Source organism: Papaver somniferum, unplaced genomic scaffold (genome assembly GCF_003573695.1).
Source record: "Papaver somniferum cultivar HN1 unplaced genomic scaffold, ASM357369v1 unplaced-scaffold_18, whole genome shotgun sequence".
NCBI lineage: Eukaryota > Viridiplantae > Streptophyta > Magnoliopsida > Ranunculales > Papaveraceae > Papaver > Papaver somniferum.
The window spans coordinates 6,814,251-6,834,798 of NW_020627707.1; the positions used below are offsets into that span (position 1 = coordinate 6,814,251).

General features: G+C 35.6%; 2 protein-coding genes and 1 long non-coding RNA gene across 3 annotated transcripts; 1 reads left to right on the plus strand and 2 right to left on the minus strand.

Moving 5' to 3' along the window:
* Nucleotides 1-448: 448 nt before the first annotated feature.
* Nucleotides 449-3,451, minus strand: LOC113338110 (glutelin type-D 1-like). Its single transcript, XM_026583631.1, has 4 exons — nucleotides 3,182-3,451; nucleotides 1,344-1,836; nucleotides 1,007-1,237; nucleotides 449-868 (listed from the first exon to the last, which is right to left on the minus strand). Exons 1-4 carry the CDS (start codon nucleotides 3,375-3,377, stop codon nucleotides 718-720), a joined length of 1,071 nt encoding a protein of 356 aa, XP_026439416.1. The 5' UTR covers nucleotides 3,378-3,451; the 3' UTR covers nucleotides 449-717.
* A 4,091-nt stretch (nucleotides 3,452-7,542) lies between these two features.
* Nucleotides 7,543-11,748, plus strand: LOC113337864. The gene is made up of 7 exons (XR_003354466.1): nucleotides 7,543-7,635; nucleotides 7,850-8,739; nucleotides 10,280-10,351; nucleotides 10,658-10,757; nucleotides 10,851-11,058; nucleotides 11,157-11,331; nucleotides 11,411-11,748. It is a non-coding gene; the product is annotated as an uncharacterized LOC113337864 (long non-coding RNA).
* Nucleotides 11,749-13,489: 1,741 nt separating this feature from the next.
* On the minus strand, nucleotides 13,490-14,629 carry LOC113337987 (F-box/kelch-repeat protein At3g06240-like). The gene has a single exon (XM_026583514.1). It carries the CDS (start codon nucleotides 14,627-14,629, stop codon nucleotides 13,490-13,492), a length of 1,140 nt encoding a protein of 379 aa, XP_026439299.1.
* Nucleotides 14,630-20,548: the final 5,919 nt, after the last annotated feature.

Genomic DNA, 20,548 nt, shown 5'->3' on the forward strand with positions numbered 1-20,548 from the left:
ATAGCCTGGTATAAAACTAGTTTTGAGATAAAGCCAATTTAGCTTTTATCATACACTATTTATGGGACGGCTCGTTGATACTAGTTAACAACGAAAGATAATGAGGAACATGACACAACTACCCTACACAATTATGTTTATAATTATTTTGTTTGTATATGTTAGAAATATTTGTGAAATATAATAACTGGAAAAAAGAGATGGTTTGAATCAATTACCGCCAGATTAAAGTCATGCACTTGCTAAAGAAATTCCCCATCCAAATCAGTTATTAGTAAAAGAGAGCAAAAAATCGTATCAAAAATAAAAAATCAGGCACACTTATAAAAGGTAGTTATCGTTTAGCAAAACTGGACGTGCACACAATTTTATTCGAAGAATTGAGATACTTCTAGAAATACTAATGTTGAACTTATAATAACATGTAACTTGAAGATTAACTGCATCTTTTATCGGGAAAAAAAACATTGTCATTACTAAATAATCCAGAATAAACTTATTAAGCTATATTCTTAATCCAAATATTATGAGGATTAGAGGTAAAACTCAAAAATATCTCAAATCTAAAACTTGATATTGACGACAACCTGATATTAAAACTTGATATTGAAGATGAGATAAGATATTAGCCTTTTTCAGTTATTAACGACACTGCGATGAAAAAGGAAGATAAGCAGAAAAAGATTTCTTCATGTTCCGCAATGATAGTCAATTCTCTTAGGGTGCAGGGAAGAAGATTTCAGCATTAAGCCTCTTTGATCGGAAATGTTGTTCGGCTTCAGGTGACACGTTGAAAGAAGCCTGAAGAACTTCAGAGCTTAATGCTTTCCACACAGATGTCCTTCCGGCTAAGTGGCAGAAAATTGGACTGCGAAATTCCAAATAAAAAAATATATAAGAGGATGAACATAAATTTTTTTTTATCCAAAACAATCGTATTTTTAAGAGAACATAATATAGCTCTTATATAACTTCCAAAAGATTGCAAGTTATATAAGTAACTTACTTGGGAGTAGTGATGATGGAAAACCATTCCATACCCTCCCCATCGGCAATCTTTGAGACAGCAAAAAACCTTGGAACGATGAATAAGTTTCCTGCCTTGACTCTAATCTCCATTTTGCGCTTACCATCAATACCAACAATCTGAGCACGACCACTTCCCCGAACAATGTAAGTCACTTGATAAGCTGAATCACAAGAGAATCCTGGTGAGCACATTGATCCGGCATCAATCCTGATAAGAATTTCGAGAAAGCATGAGTACATGAAACAATTAAAAAAAAAATTGATACTGATATTGAATGAATTCAAAGAAGCATATATTGAAGGTAAAACCTAACCTGACAAGATCAGCACCAAGCCCAACATCTTTAACCAAAGGCAAACTTTTGGTATTCAGAAGCACAACACGTCCACCATTTTTAATATCAACATCTAAGGGTGCTTCTAAGCAGTTCATAACCATTCCTTTTCTATCTTCCTCCTTAGGCTCAGGCATTTTGAACCCGTCTTTCAACTTAATAATTCCAGTGCCTTTTTGACTTTCGACAAGCTCCTTAACCTTGTCTTCTTCCAAATCCCAGGCTCGAGCAACAAACTCGGTAGTAAATCCAGTGAAGAGACCATTAGCACCGGTCAAAGCGAATTCGGTGAATTCACCAGCTTTGTGACCTGTACAGGTATTTCCCATGAAAAGAATCACGAGTTCGTTATCATCTTGGTTGAACCACCATGTAGTAACACCAAAAGGTAGAGCCATCGCATCACCCTCTTTGATTGATACAACCTTTTCCTTCTCAGCTTCATAAAGGTAAATTCCAGCAGTACCTTTTCCTGAAATATATATGCAAAGTAATTAATAAAATCTTATCGCACTGATAGTAAAAGATTGACAAAAAAATGTCGAATTTTACATGATTTGTTATATAAAAATCTATTTATTGTAGATGCCTCAAATATCGAATTCCTTAATCGATCTGCATAATAATGATGATAATTTATAACTATAATTTCTTCAAAAATAAGATAATATAATTGTTTAATTTGATTTTTTCTAATAATATCAAATGATATTACCAATTGTAATATTACTAAGGAGGATAACCGATTTACTCCCTCCACCCATGTTATATTGACATAATATTATTTTTTGGTTATCCGTTTATACAGGCATTGATCTATTTCCCAAATGACCTGTACTTATGATAGAAAGAAGCGTTACATTAAAAATAAATTAACATTTCTAGTTTCATCAGAAAGTAAAGGGTAAAATAAAAAAAATTGATGGATTTTTATAAAATCCATGTACTTTTCATATGTCTGCCAAATGTCTCGAAATGAATATACAATGGTGAGTCCAGATGTCTTAAACTACTTTCGAACATCTTTAACAAAGTTTTCAATACATCTTAATTCAATTTCAAGCAAATTCCTCATCTTGATATATCTGAAACCATTTTTACCCAATTTTGATTTTCTTTCTGCTGATTGTTATGATGATTGAGCTTTGTTACGAAAAGGGTTCACTATACAATGACTACATGGCACGTGTCCAAAAAAAGTAATCAAAATTTAATAAAAAAAATGGTTCAGGTAATTTTTGACATCAATAAAACAATGTGCATCAGCAGACGTGCAAATCAATGACACTTGACTACTAGAACCTCAAAAGGTGATAAAAATGACTAATGTTGATGATGATGCATGACAGTGTGCATCAACAAACTTCATTGCTAATAAATAAGATTACCAGATCAGAACACCTGAAACAGAAGGTAGTTTATTTATTTTTTAAAACGGAAAATGGGTCATTTGTCCAAATATTTTTAAATCACGGTTCAAATGGACGAGTAAAAAATAGTTTGGGTGAAATGGACAAAAAAAAATAGTAAGATGAAAATGGTTTCATAGCAAGGATGAAACTGGATACATCCTGTGTAAATTAAAAATAAGAAAAAATATTTGAAAATGGGCACGATGAAACTGGTTACATCCTGCCTATTTTTACATTTTTGTCCATTTAAACAGTATCAAAATCTAACTGTCCATTTCACCCAGAAATTGTTGATTTTGGTCTTTTTAACCAATTTTGTGTTTTAAAAAACCCACAAAATTACACTGCCAATTTACCAAACAAAAATTCAAATTAAGAATATAGATGGTGTTACTCTATATATACCTTGAAGTACGTAAGCGACCTTGGCAGAGTCCGAGTAGCTAGGCATTGCTAAACCATTCTTCTGAAGAGCAATTTTTGAAGCTCCAATGTTACCTTCTTTAAGCATTGGAAGATCAGATGGCGACCATGAGAAATATGATCCACCATCACCTCCATATACAGATTTAGACACCTTGGGAGTCAAATCAACATCCATTTTTCTCTGATTAAAATGAAATACCACAAAAAAAGAAAAATATTCGAAGAATAAAATCAAGAAGAGAAAATACTGGGGAGTGAGACAGTGATTGAGAGATTAGCTGAGGGTGTATTTATAGGCTTATAAGACCGAAAGAATCATGAGAAATAAAACACTTGGCAAATTAAGAGATAAACGAACAAGAATTTGATTAATTATAGGATTTTGTTACAAATAAGATCCGAAAACCAAACTAAAATTTTGGGTGATGAAAACAAGATCAATACACGTAGTGGTAAGTTAGTTATAGATTTTATGGATTTCCCTGTCTTGTGCTGTACCTGAGCCATGTCAACACCTTTGCCTTGGGTAACCCCTATACGTGGGGGTGATCATTTTTCAAATCTCTCTTGTAATCCGAAGGATGTCGGGGTCTGGTTATAGTCTTTGAAGGCCGGAGCCTCCTCGGAACAATCTGCACAGTACAAGGTTGTTTTAAACTCCGAGCACTATAAACATCTAATTATAAGAAGTACAAAGAACCTAATTATGTAACTTGAGTTATAGAATGAGCCTCAGTCAGTTAGTTGATGCTTAAGGTGTAGGAGAAACTGTTTTCAAGCGTAATACATTACTTGCATGAGCCGTATGGCCCTTATGGCCATATGCAATGGGACACAGGGACAGGTTTTAGGGGCTGAAAGAACACTAAAACTTTGATGTTCGTGGGGAAAGTCCTACAATGATAGGGTACATCATCAAATGACATCCTTAAATTCTCTCCTCAAATGAGCTAAGAAGATGCCGGTATTTTTTTAGGTTTTCTTCTTCTCCAATCTCTCAAAACCAAACCGCAGACCAAATCTCCTTATAAACAAATCAGCAATGTCGCGTTGAAGTATAGTAGTCAAACGCATCATCTCTCCACTCTACTCATCATCTCGTTATATTCTGAAATCTCCTCCAAATATAATCCCCAAACCAAACCCTAGTTATTTCCCACTCCTCCACTCCCTTCTAACTCCATCAAACTTGAGAATATTATCGTCGCGATTGGCGTGATGAATATGATAATCTCATGGAGACAAGATGGAAAATAAATCTACAGAATATGATGATTTAAACTACAATTTCATCGAGGCGGAGTTGCGGATCATGGAAGATCCCGGCGGAAGCATTAGAAGAAATATAATGAGCCATGCAGTTAAAGCTTTGCAGCCGACGACGACGTGGTAAGTGTTTTGAACAAACTAACCAACCAGATTAGCTGGTATAGTTGTAGCATATTACAGGTTCAAAAACTTCATTATGCGTCCTGCTTATCTTTCTATCAAAATTGACTGCCAGATGCTGTTCTTGCTAGTTTGGTGCATCTTGCGTAGATATTGGTCTAGCAATTAGTTGGGTTTACACAGAGAGGTTTGGTCAGTCATCCTCTTCTTTACAACTTTTATTCTCTAGCTATAGAAGAATCTGTACCGAGAGAGCTAAACAGTTTCAATCAAGACTTGGAGAAGATCTTGCTCCCCATGTCTTGATTGATACTGTTGAGCTCTCTCTGCAGCTAGCGGTTCTTCTATATATCTAGAGCATAAAAGTTGTAAAGAAGAAGATCACTGACGTCCAAACCTTTCTATGTAAACCCTACTAAGAACGTGCTTCTCTAATGGTTGTTTTATATGTTTCATCGTCACCTGCATGATCTTTTTGCAACCAAATTCTATTCGAATAGTTAGCTGACATACCTAGGTATAAACTACAACTATACATAATTCCGTACTATTATGAATCAACATCCCTAGTCCTAGGTACAAAATACAACATTATAAGATACAGTACTAGTCAAAACAACGTCCCTGCACTACTTCCTGGGTATAACTACAACATACAACACTACTACATTTCTATTCAAATCAACGTCTTCGATTGTAAACTATAACTATATTACTACGAAAATTTGATGTACAAGAATAAAAGTCCTTGGGTATATTGAGATTTAGTTCATTTATATTTGAAGATTCCGTATAAGCAATTTTTGAGATGTATCAACAGTCACTTGCAAATCTAGAGTGGCTTTACAAGTTTTCAAATATCTGTGGGGTTTTGTAATAGCTGATTTTGGATTTACACTGGAATTTTTAGCTGATTTTGGATTTACACTGGAATTTTTCCTAAAATGGTGTTAAAGTACATATTTGTCTCATTACATACATGCCCCACTAAAATCATAGGATTTTATCATCAAGCAAGAATGCTAAGAATTGATGTTTGACAAAATACCGAACAACACAGAAAAAAATGACATGAATTATTCGACATATAAGTGAAGAGATAGATCGATAAATACTCCTACAACATTCCATGTATTTAAGAAACAATATATTAGCAAGAATAAGTTAACAAGGAAACAAGGAAAAGAGGTTGGTACTCTCTGACTTGCATGAGTTGAAGAATAAGTTGGCTCCTTGACTTGCCGGAATTAGTGAGAACCATTGGTTAAAAACTTCAACTTATTCTCCAAGCGCTCGGGGTACGAACTTCCATCTTTGCTTTGTATTCATTGAAAGGAAACTCGGTTCCACATAATTCATAAGGCCCACAATGTTCTGCTCCAGCGTCTAGAAAAAATATAGTCAATTGGTAAAATACTCTAGAGAAAGACGGACAAAAATAAGAACGAACAAGCAAAAGGAAAACACCATTTTTTTTTTATCAATAAAGAGTCTGGTGCTAACGAGTTTCAAACTAATATCATTGATGTCATCATCCAATGGCTTCAGCACTGTACTAGGGTTGAGCATTTGGTTTCCACTACTTTTTCTTTTAACATTTTTTCCATTTGCTTCATTTTACTCTTGTTCATTACTACTAGCCCAGGCTAAAATAAGACCGTAGGAATTTTGGCCATGTCCCTTACTCCATGTGAGATATCCCTCAAGCAGGTAGGTGGATTGTGGTGAAGAATGTGGATGCATCATCCGGCCGGCCTTTTGGATTGTGTTCACTTATTTACCCATTTTGGTGTTGTATATGCGTCTCTTTGGCATTCCTTTTCATGATCCTACTAACTTTCTATGCATGTCCCGGTCTTCTGTACATTCAACGGATAATTATATCTAATATATTCTTATTCCAAAAATATTTAAATTCCTAGAATGAAAAAATATGAATTATGAGATGAAGATGCAATTTCAACTTCAAGTATCTAGGAACCTAGATCATCATATGGGAAGAATTATTCAAAAAAATCTTGTTATTAATGACAATGCATATAAAACAACTATTAGAAAAGCAGGATCTTTGTAGGGCTTACACAAAGAGGTTTGGTCACTGATCTTCTTCTTTTACAACTTTTATTGTCTAGCTATAGAAGAATCGCTATCGAGAGAGCTGAACAATTTCAATCCAGACTAGGAAAAGATCTTATATGCTCTCAAGTCTTGATTGAAATTGTTGAGCTCTCTGCAGCTAGCGATTCTTCTATACCTAGAGCATAAAAGTTGTAAAATAAGAAGATAAACCAACCAAACCTCTCTGCGTAAACCCTACTAAGATCCTGCTTCTCTAATGGTTGTTTGATATGTGTCATCATCACCTACATGATCTTTTTAAATAATTCTTTCCACATGATAATATAAATTCCTAGATATTAGGAGTTAAAAAAAATTTCTCCACATCATAATTTATCTTCTTTTATCCTAGGAATTGAAATATTTAATAAGATATTAGATACAACTATCCGTTGAATGTACAGATGACACGTACATGCGTGGAAAAGTTAGTGAGATTCCGAGAAGGATACATCAAAAAAAAAAAAAAAAAGATTCCGAGGAGCGCCAAAAGGACGCATATTTATTCCATTTCCACAACTTGTAACTAGGATGCTTTGATTCACACATCCATGTAATTGTTTTGAGTCTCAAGTCATTTTTCTGGTGACTAAGAGTCCATTTTTAAAGAATTTGCCCATTGTCAAAACAAAAAATGAATGCGAATATAGCTAAATGCAGGATAATCCTAGAAAGAGAATTTGAATCCCAGCGATTCGGTAATTAAACTGTAAAAATTACTAGATTTATTTCAAAATAAAAGTTAAAACAAAAAAACTACTACAGTAACAGGTAACAGTACCTTGATAATTACTACATTGCTCCTCCTCCTCTTTTTTTTTTCTTTTTTTTCAAACGAGAAAATGAAAACGATTCAATGAACGGAAGCTGAGAGCTAGGGTGAAGGAAATGAAGGAGGGTATCTGAGATCGGTTCTTCTACTGCAGGTACAATTTCCCCCAATCTCTCTTTCTTGGTTCATCTTTAATATAACTATATAAGTATTGATTTGAAACAGGTGGTTTAATTGAAAATTCTAGGGTTTGAAGAATTTCTTAGGTTTTTCATATTTGGGGTAATTTAATATGGGTGTTTGATGTTTTCAAGTCTCATTGGGGTTTTAAGATTGTTTGCTTTTTCTGCTTGTGTTTGTTGCTGTAGAAATTCTGGGAGGGTCCTTTTTGCTTAAGTTTTAGACAGTGTATTGTGCAGAACACAAGATGGCTTCTACATCAACTAGTGATCATATAGATGATGTTCGTACATGTCACCGATTATTGAGGATTATTTTGTTGAATTGAAGTCACAAATGGGCTACAAACCACTTTGGAGAAGTAAAAGTGGATAGAAATAGACAATGCTATCTTTACTAAGTTTGGTAAGAGATACATTGTTCCGAAGTTGGAAACTTGATTCCATTGTTTGTGTAAGTTTCATAAGGAATTTGAGAGGCTAATGTCGTCTCATCCCGATATTGGAATCAAGTAGAATAAGGTGGCTTGGGAGTTAGGAGCCTGTAATGAATTTGTTTTTAGAATGTGAATTTTTTGTTCAGCGTTTGTGGATTTTTGAAGTAGCCATTAGCTAGATAGTTTATGATCATGTTTTATTTGGCTTGTTTTTGATCAATTTATGATCGTGTCTTCTAGGAATGTGTTTACCAATACTGCAGAAACTTGTTCGCAGGGTGAGTGAATCATTTTTTGCTTTTGATCAGTTTATGCTTTTGGTCCATGATGCGTACATGGATCTCAATCTTTGTCTTGTTGTACATGTAAATAGAGCTTATAGTTGTTTCCATTCTAATTTTGTGGTTTACTGGGCATTCTTTGATTTGATCACAAATTACAGAGGTTAGCTTGCTCCTGATGTGGAGATGGTTAGTTAACAGATTATCAATTCTAGTACTTGGCTTATTTGTATGATTTCTATTTTAGGGAGCATTGGCCGCATCAAAATTTCATCTGCCTATCTAGATTAAGTGCACTGCCATAAATTGAATATATTGATCCTGCAAGAAGCACGTTCAGTTCCATAACTGGCCTCATCTGGTAAGACCCACTTTAATAGACAATGTTTCTTTTTATCCAATAACCTCCATAATAAAGGATGTGAAGTCCATTAAGAGTAGAGTGGTAAAAACATTTGAAATAAATCAACCATAAACTAGAGGGTACACATAATTTTGGGATTTTGACAAATGCAGTATACTGTTTCATCTATCCAAGTGATAAGCCAAGTACATTTCCCTTGCTCATTTATTTGGAACTCATTCTAGTACTCACACAGACATAAACCACACTGTCAATGCATAGGATGTGCTTCCCCATAGTACACAACTAGTCCAACTAAAATGGAGGAGAAACAAAAAGAACTGATTTCCACCAACTACTTTGAAAGCTAATTTATTTAGATTAACCAGACATAGCACTCAACGTAAAAACTTCATAAAACTAACTCTGCTTATCATATCTTCTTCCCATTGGCTGTTCTCAACTTGAATAAATACTGGGGCTTTGGTTGATCGTGGGGCAGCTCATTTTGTTTTTACTTTTTAGTGTATACTATTATGACCCTAGCACTGGAAGGTACTCTTCTTTAATTCATTGGTTCAGATTAGTTCTGCCCGGTAACTTGAAGGGGCTTACTCCATGATGTTTGTTACCAAAGATAAGTTAGTTGCAGTTTGAGACCCACGGCTTCCTTCCATTAGATATGGGCAGAAGAAGAACTTGGTTAATGATACCTTAAGTGTAGACATCAGTGTAGACATGTTTTAAGCTACTTTGGCTTGTGTGTCTGAGTAGTGAGCTTAAAGTTAAGTGTGTTTAGTGTGTTCATCTTATAGATTCTATTCTCCAGTTGGGTTTGATGCTTGGTGAGCTATATATATGGCCCATCCCTTCCATGTGACCAATCGGCTTTATGTCCTATTGCTGTTATTACAATAAGAAACAATTAATGGATAGTATACTTGAAGTTATGAAGACGAGAATGAGAAGTTTCTTCAGAGACTTAGAAATCCAATCTATAGGTTTGTGACTTTGTTATTTTGTTTTTGATTATTTTTTGGTGCATACTACTACTTGATTCTTGGTGAACCAGGGTTGGAACTGATATTCCGAAAATTGTGCGATTTAAGAACTTTTTCGGTAGAGGCTGATGCTTCTTATCTTGCTAGTAGAGCACGCTCCAAAATTGTTCAATGCTACTTTGAATGCATTTGTGGTAATCATTCTGTTTAATTTTTAGATGCAACTTGGAATTTTGATAATAAATGGGAAATGCCGTGCTTATTATGTTTATGCATAAAACTGTCAAGTTTCGTTTGATTTTTGCCGAGGTTTCGATATTTGTATTGTCAATTGGTAATAGCAAATGGTTGAGTTGTTCAGCAGTCTAATCAAGTGAGATTTGGGAGTCTGAGGATTCTGAGCTAATGTCTTAAATTTTGTGTCTCAAAAATGTGTATAAGCTCTTTATGGTATTGCTGTTATTCTGTTAACTTGTTGGATCACAGCGAAATGAAAATTTGCCGGTTTCATATTTTAAGGAGATAACTAATAATGTTTTCCGATGTACCTTGTTAAGGTCGATTGACGATGCTTGGTTTTGATGCGATGAGCACCATCCACGAAGCAAGTGAACAAGATCCTTCAACAGGTAACTGGAAAATTCACTTACCCTGAACATGAATTCTCAGAATTCATCTCTCAAAGAACCTCTGTGTTCATTAGTCAGCATGATTTCCACTATGCACAAATGGTAGTCAGGGAAACCTTTGGATTTCTCTGGGCGCTGCTTAGGTGTTGGAATGAGATCCTGAAGCGTTTCAGAAAGCAAAAGCAGTATAATTACAGATTACACTCTTAATGTTCCGTCTCTATTCACGCAGTTACCTTCTTTCGTCCATCTATTAGGAAGTTAGTTGGCAAATCTAACATCATTCCTTCTTTTGCTTCCTAATAGATACTTTGGCTGGATATATCTGCTGATACTGTGGTGGGTGGTGCCATCATGTCTAGGGATTTCTCGGGTGGACAAAAGAAGCGTATGCAACAGCCAACAGGTATGTGTATAGTACAGTAGTAATTATCAGAAATTGCACTTTGTGTAGTTACTACTTAAATGTTATAACTATATTTGTTGATCCGAAATGCAGGAGAAATTTTGGTGGGGCTAGAAAATGCTCTCTTCGTGATTTCCTTTTCTCTAATACAGCGTCTACCCGGAGTTGATCCTGTCACTGGTCAATCCACAGTCGGAAAGGCCCTTCTCAAGTCCAAAGGCTTGTTTCGGATTTGTGTTGGGCACTGTTTGCGTTTTCTGATCTCTTCAACGTTCTTTTCATGCTGGCATTCATTTAAGCCGTAAGCCATCTTTTGTATTTCATATTATTGGTGCCGTTTTCATGTCAGGGACAAAAAATCTGTATGCTAACTACTTGCTCATGAAATTGGATTTGCAGCTTTTGGTATGTCTAAAGTGTTGATTGGGAATGAGGATGATGATGACAGTAAGAAGTCAAAGAACATCCGATTGCAGGAGATTACTGGTTAAAATGTAACAGAACCAAAAAGAGGAATAGTTCTACCTTTGCAGCCTCTTTTGGCCATGTGAATTACTATGTCGATATGCCTGCTGTAAGTCACTTATCAAACAAACAGCTTGTCCGTTTGTTTTTCAAAGTGCGCCAATCTCACTGAGTATTTTGTCGTTCAGGAATCGAAGTCCCAAGGAATCCAAGAAACTCAGTCTCCAGTTTAAAGATGTTAGCAGGGCTTTCAGGCCAGGTGTATTGACAGCACTAGTTGGTGTTAGTTCTAGCTGGAGAAATTATCGTGATAAATGTTCTAGCTGGTAGAAAACTGGAGGGTACATTGAAGGAACATTGGAACAGTTACATATCTGGATAACCATACCAAGTAGCATTTGCTCTTGTTAGTGATTACTGTGAATAAAATGATTGTTCATTTACATAGTTTCGTCCAGCTGCACCTAGTCTACGATATGGGTGCAGGCAAAAAAGCTGATATGGGAGAGTTTAGACTTTTTTGTGATGGTTTGTTTTTAGAAATTGATATGGGAGATCCCGAGTTTAATTTGCCTTTGGACCCAAGGAGATACCAACACAACCTATACACTGTATAAAGTTGAAATGCTAAAGAGAGGAAGCGATAACAAATACTACAAAAATGATGAGACTACAAAATGTCCGAATCAAATCATGGAAATCAACCTAATATTTCTAGTTACACGATAAATAAAACGTTATAGAATATTATGAATGCTGCAAAGCAGTGGCAGCCTGAGAATGTAGCTGCAGACAAGGAAGAATTTTATGAAAGAGATAAAATTAAGAAAATGACACAGAAAACAGCGAAAATACATAGATTTTAAATTCAACGTTTGGTCTCAGCAATGGATACAAGGTGAACAATCTTTAATCGACACCACCTCTTCCCACCTTACCACTGTCGACCCGCTCATCCACTCCACCACCTGGAACACTGACCTTATTCTATCCATCTCTAATCACACCACCACCTTGAAAAGTCTGCCTTTATCTTCAATTCCCACACCAGATAAACTCATTTAGTTCCACACAATATCAGGAACATACCCAGCCAAATCAGCCTACAGCCTGTTTCACCAACCAACCAAACCAGGCCCAAAACCCTTCATGCCCAGAAAATGATGCACCAAGGTCTTCCAACAAGGGATGTTCTTCTGTTCTTCACCAATGGCAAACCTATAACTCTCACCAACTAAGGTCATTTTTGCAATGACTTGCCTGAAACCATCAACCATTTGTTATTTCAATGTTCAAAAAGTGCAACTAATTTGGGATCAAATTATACCTTCTTTACAACAGCAGTTCCCCAGATCACCCACCAATTACCATACCGTGTACTTCCGTTGAAACATACCAATGATCCCCCAATACCATCAAACTGCTTGTTTCAAATGGAGTGTCAGATTCCATATGGGCTTAACAACATCAACCACCACTGGCTCCGGGACTATCTCCGGCTTAACAACATCAACTACCACTGGCTCCAGGACTATCTCCAACAGCACACACCAACAATCCACAGCACCACAGGCACGCAGCTTCAATAGAGTGGACACCTCCACCATCAGGCCAAACTGCAATGGCGGGACACGGGCATTTCTATCGCAGGAGCAATTCTTAGGAATGACACAGGAAAGATACTCTGTGCAAATAGCAGAACCTCTCAGCTTTACATCTGATATCATGGCAGAATCAAAGGCATTGCTTATAGGTCTTCATCAAGTTCGTATTATGAACATCTCATCCATCACCATTGAGCCAGAGTCTGTCCCTTGTCATGTTCTCACCACAGAAGCAGCACCTCCTCGGTACATTCGAGAACTACTGCAACATATACCTCACTGGAGTATTTTTCACATCTATCGAGAAGATAACCAAGCTGCAGATGCGTTGGCTAACTACGGTGCAGACAAAACTCAAGCTCTTGATATGCACCCACCCTTTCAAAATACTTTGTAAACAGGACCAATTAGGACTCAGTTTCCAACGTCTACTTCCTCTTTCATCAAATTTCAGAACTTCACAAAAATATAACAAAATAGAATTTCAATAGAAGGATACGATACGAGTTGCTTAAGACAGGACACAAAAGTCTAGCAAAAAAAAAAAAGACAGGACAGGACAGGACAGGACACCAAACATAATTTCATACCTATTATATGTTATATATCAAAAACCAATAAAAATGGAACAGAACACAGGAAATGAAAAAAGTGAATTTTATTTTACTGTAAGGAATAACGATCCATTCTCATGTTTTTCTTCTTAGGATTCTCTGTCTCAATTGGTTCCTCTATGTGTCCTTTCCTCGCATAGGTACCAGAGTTAACTGAAACTAAGCTTTCAGAATAACTCGCTTCTGACCTAAATCCCCTTGCTCTACCCATACCTCGTTCAATAGCATTTCCATCTTTTGGGTCATATAAAACTAACTTACCAGACTCCGTTATTAAAATCTGACCATTCTTAGAAGACCACATAAACCTCAAAGAAAAGGAATGATGCATAATGTTCCTAGCAATTATTTCATGGGTGATGATATAACGTTTAATCCAAGATTCTCGAACACCATAATCTTGCAGTACCCATACCTCAACAGGACCATGATCATCATCACTACCATCACCATCATCACTACCATCACCGTAATCATCAGTATCAGTATCAAACACGACGAGTACACATAGATACCCTTCTAACACTGCTTCAGTAATAAACCAATGTCCATTCTCCCTGAGTTTTATTGGCACTTCCATTACTTTGAATCTCTCATCGCTAATATCCAATGAGACTATGAGTCTTCCTTGCTCGGCTAACCAATGAAAATCTCCATTAACAAGTACCCCAGATTTCCGATTAGAATAGAAACAATAAGGGATGGTTATGACGCTTCCCCATGAATCAGATCCTAATGTATAGACTTGGACTACAGAACCAGTGTGAGTAGAATCCAAACCAATTACCAATTTGTAATCATCATTTTTGTGATCACAACCAAAAGCATAGATCCCGATATTTTCAAAAGCAATTTTATTTGTTGGTTCGCGTACCTTCTTGTATTCATGAGTGGCTGGGTCCCAAATACAGAAGAAGAATTTTGTGCAAAAACCATTACCATTACCAAAGAATCTTCTACTGTTATACATAAGGCAAACAAGACCATTACAAGAACCTAATAATTCAACTGCATAACGTGATGATATATAAGGGTACCACATTTCAGAGAGAGTAATTTCATTCTCCTCACACAGAGATGGTCCAAAATCTAATGAATCACAACTTACTGAGTAGATTGCATCGAAAGAACAACCTCCAAGGATGAGATTGTTAGAGATATTTCTATGCGGAGTAAAATTAAGATGCATTCTAACAAAATCACGATCAGAAATTAATGGAAACCATGTCTTACAAACACACTTACATACGAAGGTTGATTTCAGCGGTAATCGTAACAAGATTTGGAGGCAAATCTCTTCTGGAATGCTTGACATCGTTCTTCTCATTCTCAATTGATCTCAAAACTGAACTGATTTTGGATACCACTGATTCAGATAGACACCTAATTTGCAGATGAGTATGACACAGGAAAATAATACTGGGGTTTTACGTTTTAGGATTTTAGAATAGTAGAAGAAGATGAATTGGTTTGAATAGGACTGAGTAACAGAACCTCAAGGTTTAAATAGGCTAAATCCACTTACTGTTATTTACAGGCCTTTGCATGCTAAGGGGTAAACAAATGCAATAAGGAACTTCAAGGTTTGGAACAAGGAGAACCACCAAATCAAATTTAAACAACACATCCATTGGCTGAATTAAAAAGTACAACCATTAGAATCTTTTTTTTATTAGATAATTTGTTTGGAAAATTTTAAAATAAATAAGTGGAAGATTCAGGTTAGTATTCTAAGTCAAGGTATCCGTTCCTTTAAATTTAATTAAAAATTTGTTAGAGCACTGCTCGGTCGAACTAGCAAGTGTTCCTATCTCAAGCTTGTTTGTCAAGTTTAGTTGTCAAAATTATAAGTCTTGATTTCTAGTCTACTTATAGCCATGTCTCGGATTAGGATAAAATGTGTAGTTGAGCTTTAGACTTCACGGGGCGTTTATCGATTGAAGACGAAGAACTACCAAAGGGATCTTGTGGAACTTCATCAACAAAAGGTATGTGGAGACTTGAACTCATCTATCACTCAGAAGTCTATTCTATTTTATCTCCTATTGAGACAAAGTCGTATAGCTATATAGACTTTACATTATACACATTTGATATTTCGAGTTGAGTTTAACTCGCTTATATCTTTCTCGAAATATGCGTTAGATAGCTTTTTGCTTTAACCACGTTCATCATTATTCTTGACGAAAGTCAAAATATGATCATGTGAAAATTACCTGGTAATATCTTACATGATTTGTGTGAGACAGTCATTTGATATAGACTCAGAATGTTTCGTATTGATTATTCGATCACTTGAAAATTGCTTATAAGCTAATAGTTTGTGTGACACGGATATAATCATCTTCTAAGAATGTTTCAATGATTGAAATGGGAGTTAAGAGCTAAAACCCATGTTTGGATACATTACAGTTTGTGTACTAAGTGTGTGAACTGTTTTGTTGGAATTCAGGATCGGAAGTTAAGTTTGCATACCCGTTCGCAAACTTATTCAACTGTTAAGTCAGTGTACTTAAGTTTGCGTACCCGTTCTCAAATTTATTTAACTGTTGAAGTACGGGAACCAAGTTTGCGTACCCGTTCGCAAAAGGTTTCAATTGAGTTCGGTCTGGAGGTAACGTTTGCGTACCCGTTTGCAAACAGTCGACTTGTGACCAATATCCGGAACTTAAGTTAGCGTAGCCGTTTGCAAACTTAAGTGTTTCACAGTTCTAAAATCGGTTAAGTATGATTTTATACTCATGAACAAATACATTTGTATATTAAGGAATGAAATCTTTGCAAACCGTGGCTAAAATGTTCATGAACTGATTCTTTTGAATCAATCCGATTTTGTTTCAATTGTGTCTTGTATACTTCTATGAGAGTATAAGCAATTGAAAAACTCTATGAGTAACACAATTAGATTCATTTGATTATCAATTGATCTAGAAGTGTTAAAATGAACATGGTTAATACAAAAGTGTTTATATGGCTAACTTCGCTTAACTATTATTGAGACAACTCAATATACACGTTTAGGTACAGTTACCCATATCTAAATGAAGGTATATTTCATTTGTGTGTAACAAGCTAAAACCATCTATATAAGGGAGAACTCTAGAAATTGGTAAACCTAATCCCCACACCTCCCGTGTGATACTAGTTGTGACTAGAGCCGATTCTTCTTTAACCTAGGTTTTTCCTAAAACCATTATAGGTTAACGTCTTAAATACTTCATTGGGATTCTGAAGCCATACCCAACTATTTTCTCTGTAGTTGCGTGTTCTAATCTTACTTGTTCTATCGTATTAAGTCTTCTCTAAGATTTGCTCGAGATTTATCTCCGATAGGTAAGATATAAAAAGTAATCACAAAGCTCTTCATCTCATTCTTTGTGATTCCACAATAACTTGTTCTACTACCATATAGTTAAGTTATTGTGAGGTGATTGATATTTCTAGGTTGTTCTTCGGGAATATAAGATCGGATTATCAATCGGTTCTTGTTCACCTTGATTTATCAAAAGACGGAACAAACTTCGTATGTATTTCTGTGGGAGACATATTTATCTATCAAGAATAGACTTTTCTGTGGGATACAGATTTGTTTATCAAGTCTTCGACTTTGGGTCGTAGCAACTCTTAGTTGTGGGTGAGATCAGCTAAGGGAATCAAGTGCGTAGAGTCCTACTGGGATTCAAAGACGCAAGGAATGCGACTGTACCTTAATCAGTGTGAGATTGGTTAGGTCTCAACTACATTCAGTCTGGATTTAACTTGTAGTAAGTCAGAGTCTGTAGCGGCTTAATACAGTGTGGTCTTCAAATATGGACTAGATCCCGGGGTTTTTCTGCATTTGCGGTTTCCTCGTTAACAAAACTTCTAGTGTCTGTGTTATTTCTTTTCCGCATTATATTTGTTTATATAATCGAAACATCATATGTCCAACCTTTGGTTGTTGATTGAAATTGATTGACACTTGAAAATTGATCTTTGGTACCGTTCAAGTTGTTTCTCATAATAATCAGGCTCACGGGTTTCTATCTGTTTGATTTGCTGATTACATAGACAAACAGAGATATAACTCTTGGATATATTTTTCTTGATTAAGTCTGACTGTCTAGTTGATTCTCTTGGAATGATACTGGAGTTTGTCCATATAGATTGCCTAAATAAAATACTGGATGTTATTAGACCCCTGCTATTTCAGAATTATTGGTCGATCTCATTATCTTTTGGGTATAAATATATCTCATTTTATAATTACTAAAACAAAATTAAAAACAAAATCAGAATATTATGAGGACGTTCTTAAAAATGTCCATGAAATCAATATTTCATAGTTAATAGTGCAATTAGTATTTGATGATGAAGTAATTTAGTTGATGTGGTAAGAAAAAATGTGTGAAACAGTGTAAGATCACATTGCACCTGGCTAATATACAAAAAGCCTCACATATCGTCCTAAAAACGAGGTAAATCCTTACGTCGAGTTGAGGTTGTCTGAAGTATCCAATCCAATTTTCATCTGATTTTCAGGTAACTGGTAAAACCTCGAATTACAACTAGAATATAAAGACTACAAATTACTCGTATAATAAATCTAGAAGGATTTTGATGTTTTGGCCACGCCAATTAAAAGACGAGACACCCTCTCACAAATATTAACTAAACTAACAACAACTAGATTATGGTTAATTTGAATGACCCGTAAACCTACAAAAATAAAAGTAACACAGGTAGCGCACCGCAGTCATCAGCTTGCAAACTTTAACGTGGGGACAATTTTTCTTGTATTTCTATTTCAAAAAGTCAAACCCCTTCGTTTAACATTATTATTTTCGTTGCAATTTAACTTTTTCTCATGGTTGTTTTAAAATGGGAAAAGCTGGGATTATATTCAGAAATAGGCATGATTTTTACCCTGATTGACAAATCGAAGCCCTTTCCGTTTTTTTGCACTTTGAAAATGCAGGCATATCGTCAACTATTCCATCCATCTTGGTTAAGTCCCGCAGAAGTTTAATTATTCACCGTATACTCGTTGCCATGTTGACCCTCTACGTCATTTTTTAGGGTTCGTCGATCTTGGTTCAGGATCGTTTCACCATTTTCAGGCTTGTTACATCATTTCCCAAATGGGTTTATCATTCCCAAGTGTCTTGGGGGTTTTCGGTTGATAGGAAATCAACCTTCTAAAACATTGTTCAGATTCCTCGAACCCGGTTCAAGATCATTGCACATCTTTCAGATTCATCGAGCCTGGTTCAGGTTCGTTATATCGTTTTAGGATCGTTGAACCATTTATTTACTCTACCCATCAAGAAGATTTAGTTTGTGTAAATAACACTTTTTAATGTGTGGGATAACTGTGACCTTGCACCTAACTGGATGGAATCAAAAGATGGTCAAAACAAGCCTAGATTTGCAAAGTGAAAAATAAAAGGGGCCTAGATTTGAGAAGCGCAAAAAAAGAGAAACTTGTTTTCGTATAAAGCCTAAAAACATTCTAGCCCACTTCATCCGACTAAACTCTCTATGTATGCACGTGAGTCCAATCATGATTTAGTAAATACTAATATACAGTTAATATACTACCAGATAATATATAATTGATTAAGTATATTATATATATTAACATAATTTATTTTTGTACCAGATTTGAGCAAGATTTTTTATTTTTAAAGTTTTAATTGAATAAAATTAGTCTTGTTTTGTTGTTCAAGTCTTTTGACATATTTCTTTGCTATTTGAGAAATTTTTCTTCGCCATTTTTAAAAAAGCGGGGTAAAAAAACCACACCCAATAATTCATTCGGCAATATGTATGGACTAAACTCCAATATAATTCCGAGAGCACCAACTTAAAAGCGACCCCAATCAAGATATATATCAAAGAGCTTTATCTTTATTTCTCAATGCAATCAGCAAATCGAACAGATAGAAATCCGTGAGCCTGATTGATATGAAAAATAACTTGGACAGTACCAAAGACCAATGCCCAAGTGTCAATCAAGTTATATCCAACAAACAAGGTCGGATTTATCAACTGATTGAACTACGCACAACCTGTGATATTTCAATTATATAAACAAATATAATGCGGGAAAAAAATAACACATACACTATAAATCGTGTTAACGAGGAAACTGCAAATGCAGAAAAACCTCGGGACCTAGTCCAGATTGAACACCACACTGTATTAAGCCGCCACAGACACTAGCCTACTACAAGTTAACTTCGGACTGGAATGTGGTTGAGCACTAACCAAGTCTCACACCAATCAAGGTACAACCGCGTTCATTACGCCTTTAGAACCACGTCGGATTCTGCGCACTTGATTCCCTTTGCTAATCTCACCCATAACTAAGAGTTGCTACGACCCTAAGACGAAGAATTTAATAAACAAATCTGTCTCCCACATATAAGTCTATTCATATGGATAAATGTGTCTCCCACATAAATACCTACGAAGTCTTGTTACGTCTTTTGATAAACCAAGGTGAACAGGAACTAATTGATAATCATGTCTTATACTCCCGAAGAGCATCCTATAAATATCAATCACCTCACAATAACTTAACTATATGGTAGTAGAAGAAGTTACTGTGGAACCACAAAGTCTGAGACGAAGAACTTTGTGATTACTTTTTATATCTTACCTATTGGATATAAATCTCGAGCAAATATTAGAGAAGATAGTACTCAACACGATAGAACAAGTAAGATCAGAATACGCAACTACTAAGAAAATAGTTGGATCTGGCTTCACGAATCCCAAACTTAGTCTTCAAGTCGTTAACCTAATATAGTTTTGGAAAAACCTACGTTAACGGAGAATCGACTCTAGTACGCAACTAGGACACATGAAAGTGTCGGGATTAGGTTTTCTGGTTGCTATAGTTTTCCCTTATATAGTCTTTCAAATCAGGGTTGCTTACAACCAAAATCTAAGATATATTAGTAACAAAACATTCAATATTCACCGTTAGATGAAAACCCGATTTAAGATTCAAGATAAGTCTGCTTAGAAATAAAGCAATTAATCTCCACCGTTAGATGGTCTTAGCTTGTTACACACAAATGAAATATACCTTCATTTATATATGGGTAACCGTACCTAAACG

Bases quoted from the DNA above. Each gene is read 5' to 3' on its own strand.
- LOC113338110 (XM_026583631.1), bottom strand. From the start codon at position 3,377: ATGGATGTTGATTTGACTCCCAAGGTGTCTAAATCTGTATATGGAGGT. The intron at 1,837-3,181 runs GTATATATAGAG...TATATATTTCAG, and splicing joins GGTCGCTTACGTACTTCAAG to GAAAAGGTACTGCTGGAATT. The intron at 1,238-1,343 runs GTTAGGTTTTAC...AATTCTTATCAG, and splicing joins CTTGGTGCTGATCTTGTCAG to GATTGATGCCGGATCAATGT.
- LOC113337987 (XM_026583514.1), bottom strand. From the start codon at position 14,629: ATGCATCTTAATTTTACTCCGCATAGAAATATCTCTAACAATCTCATC.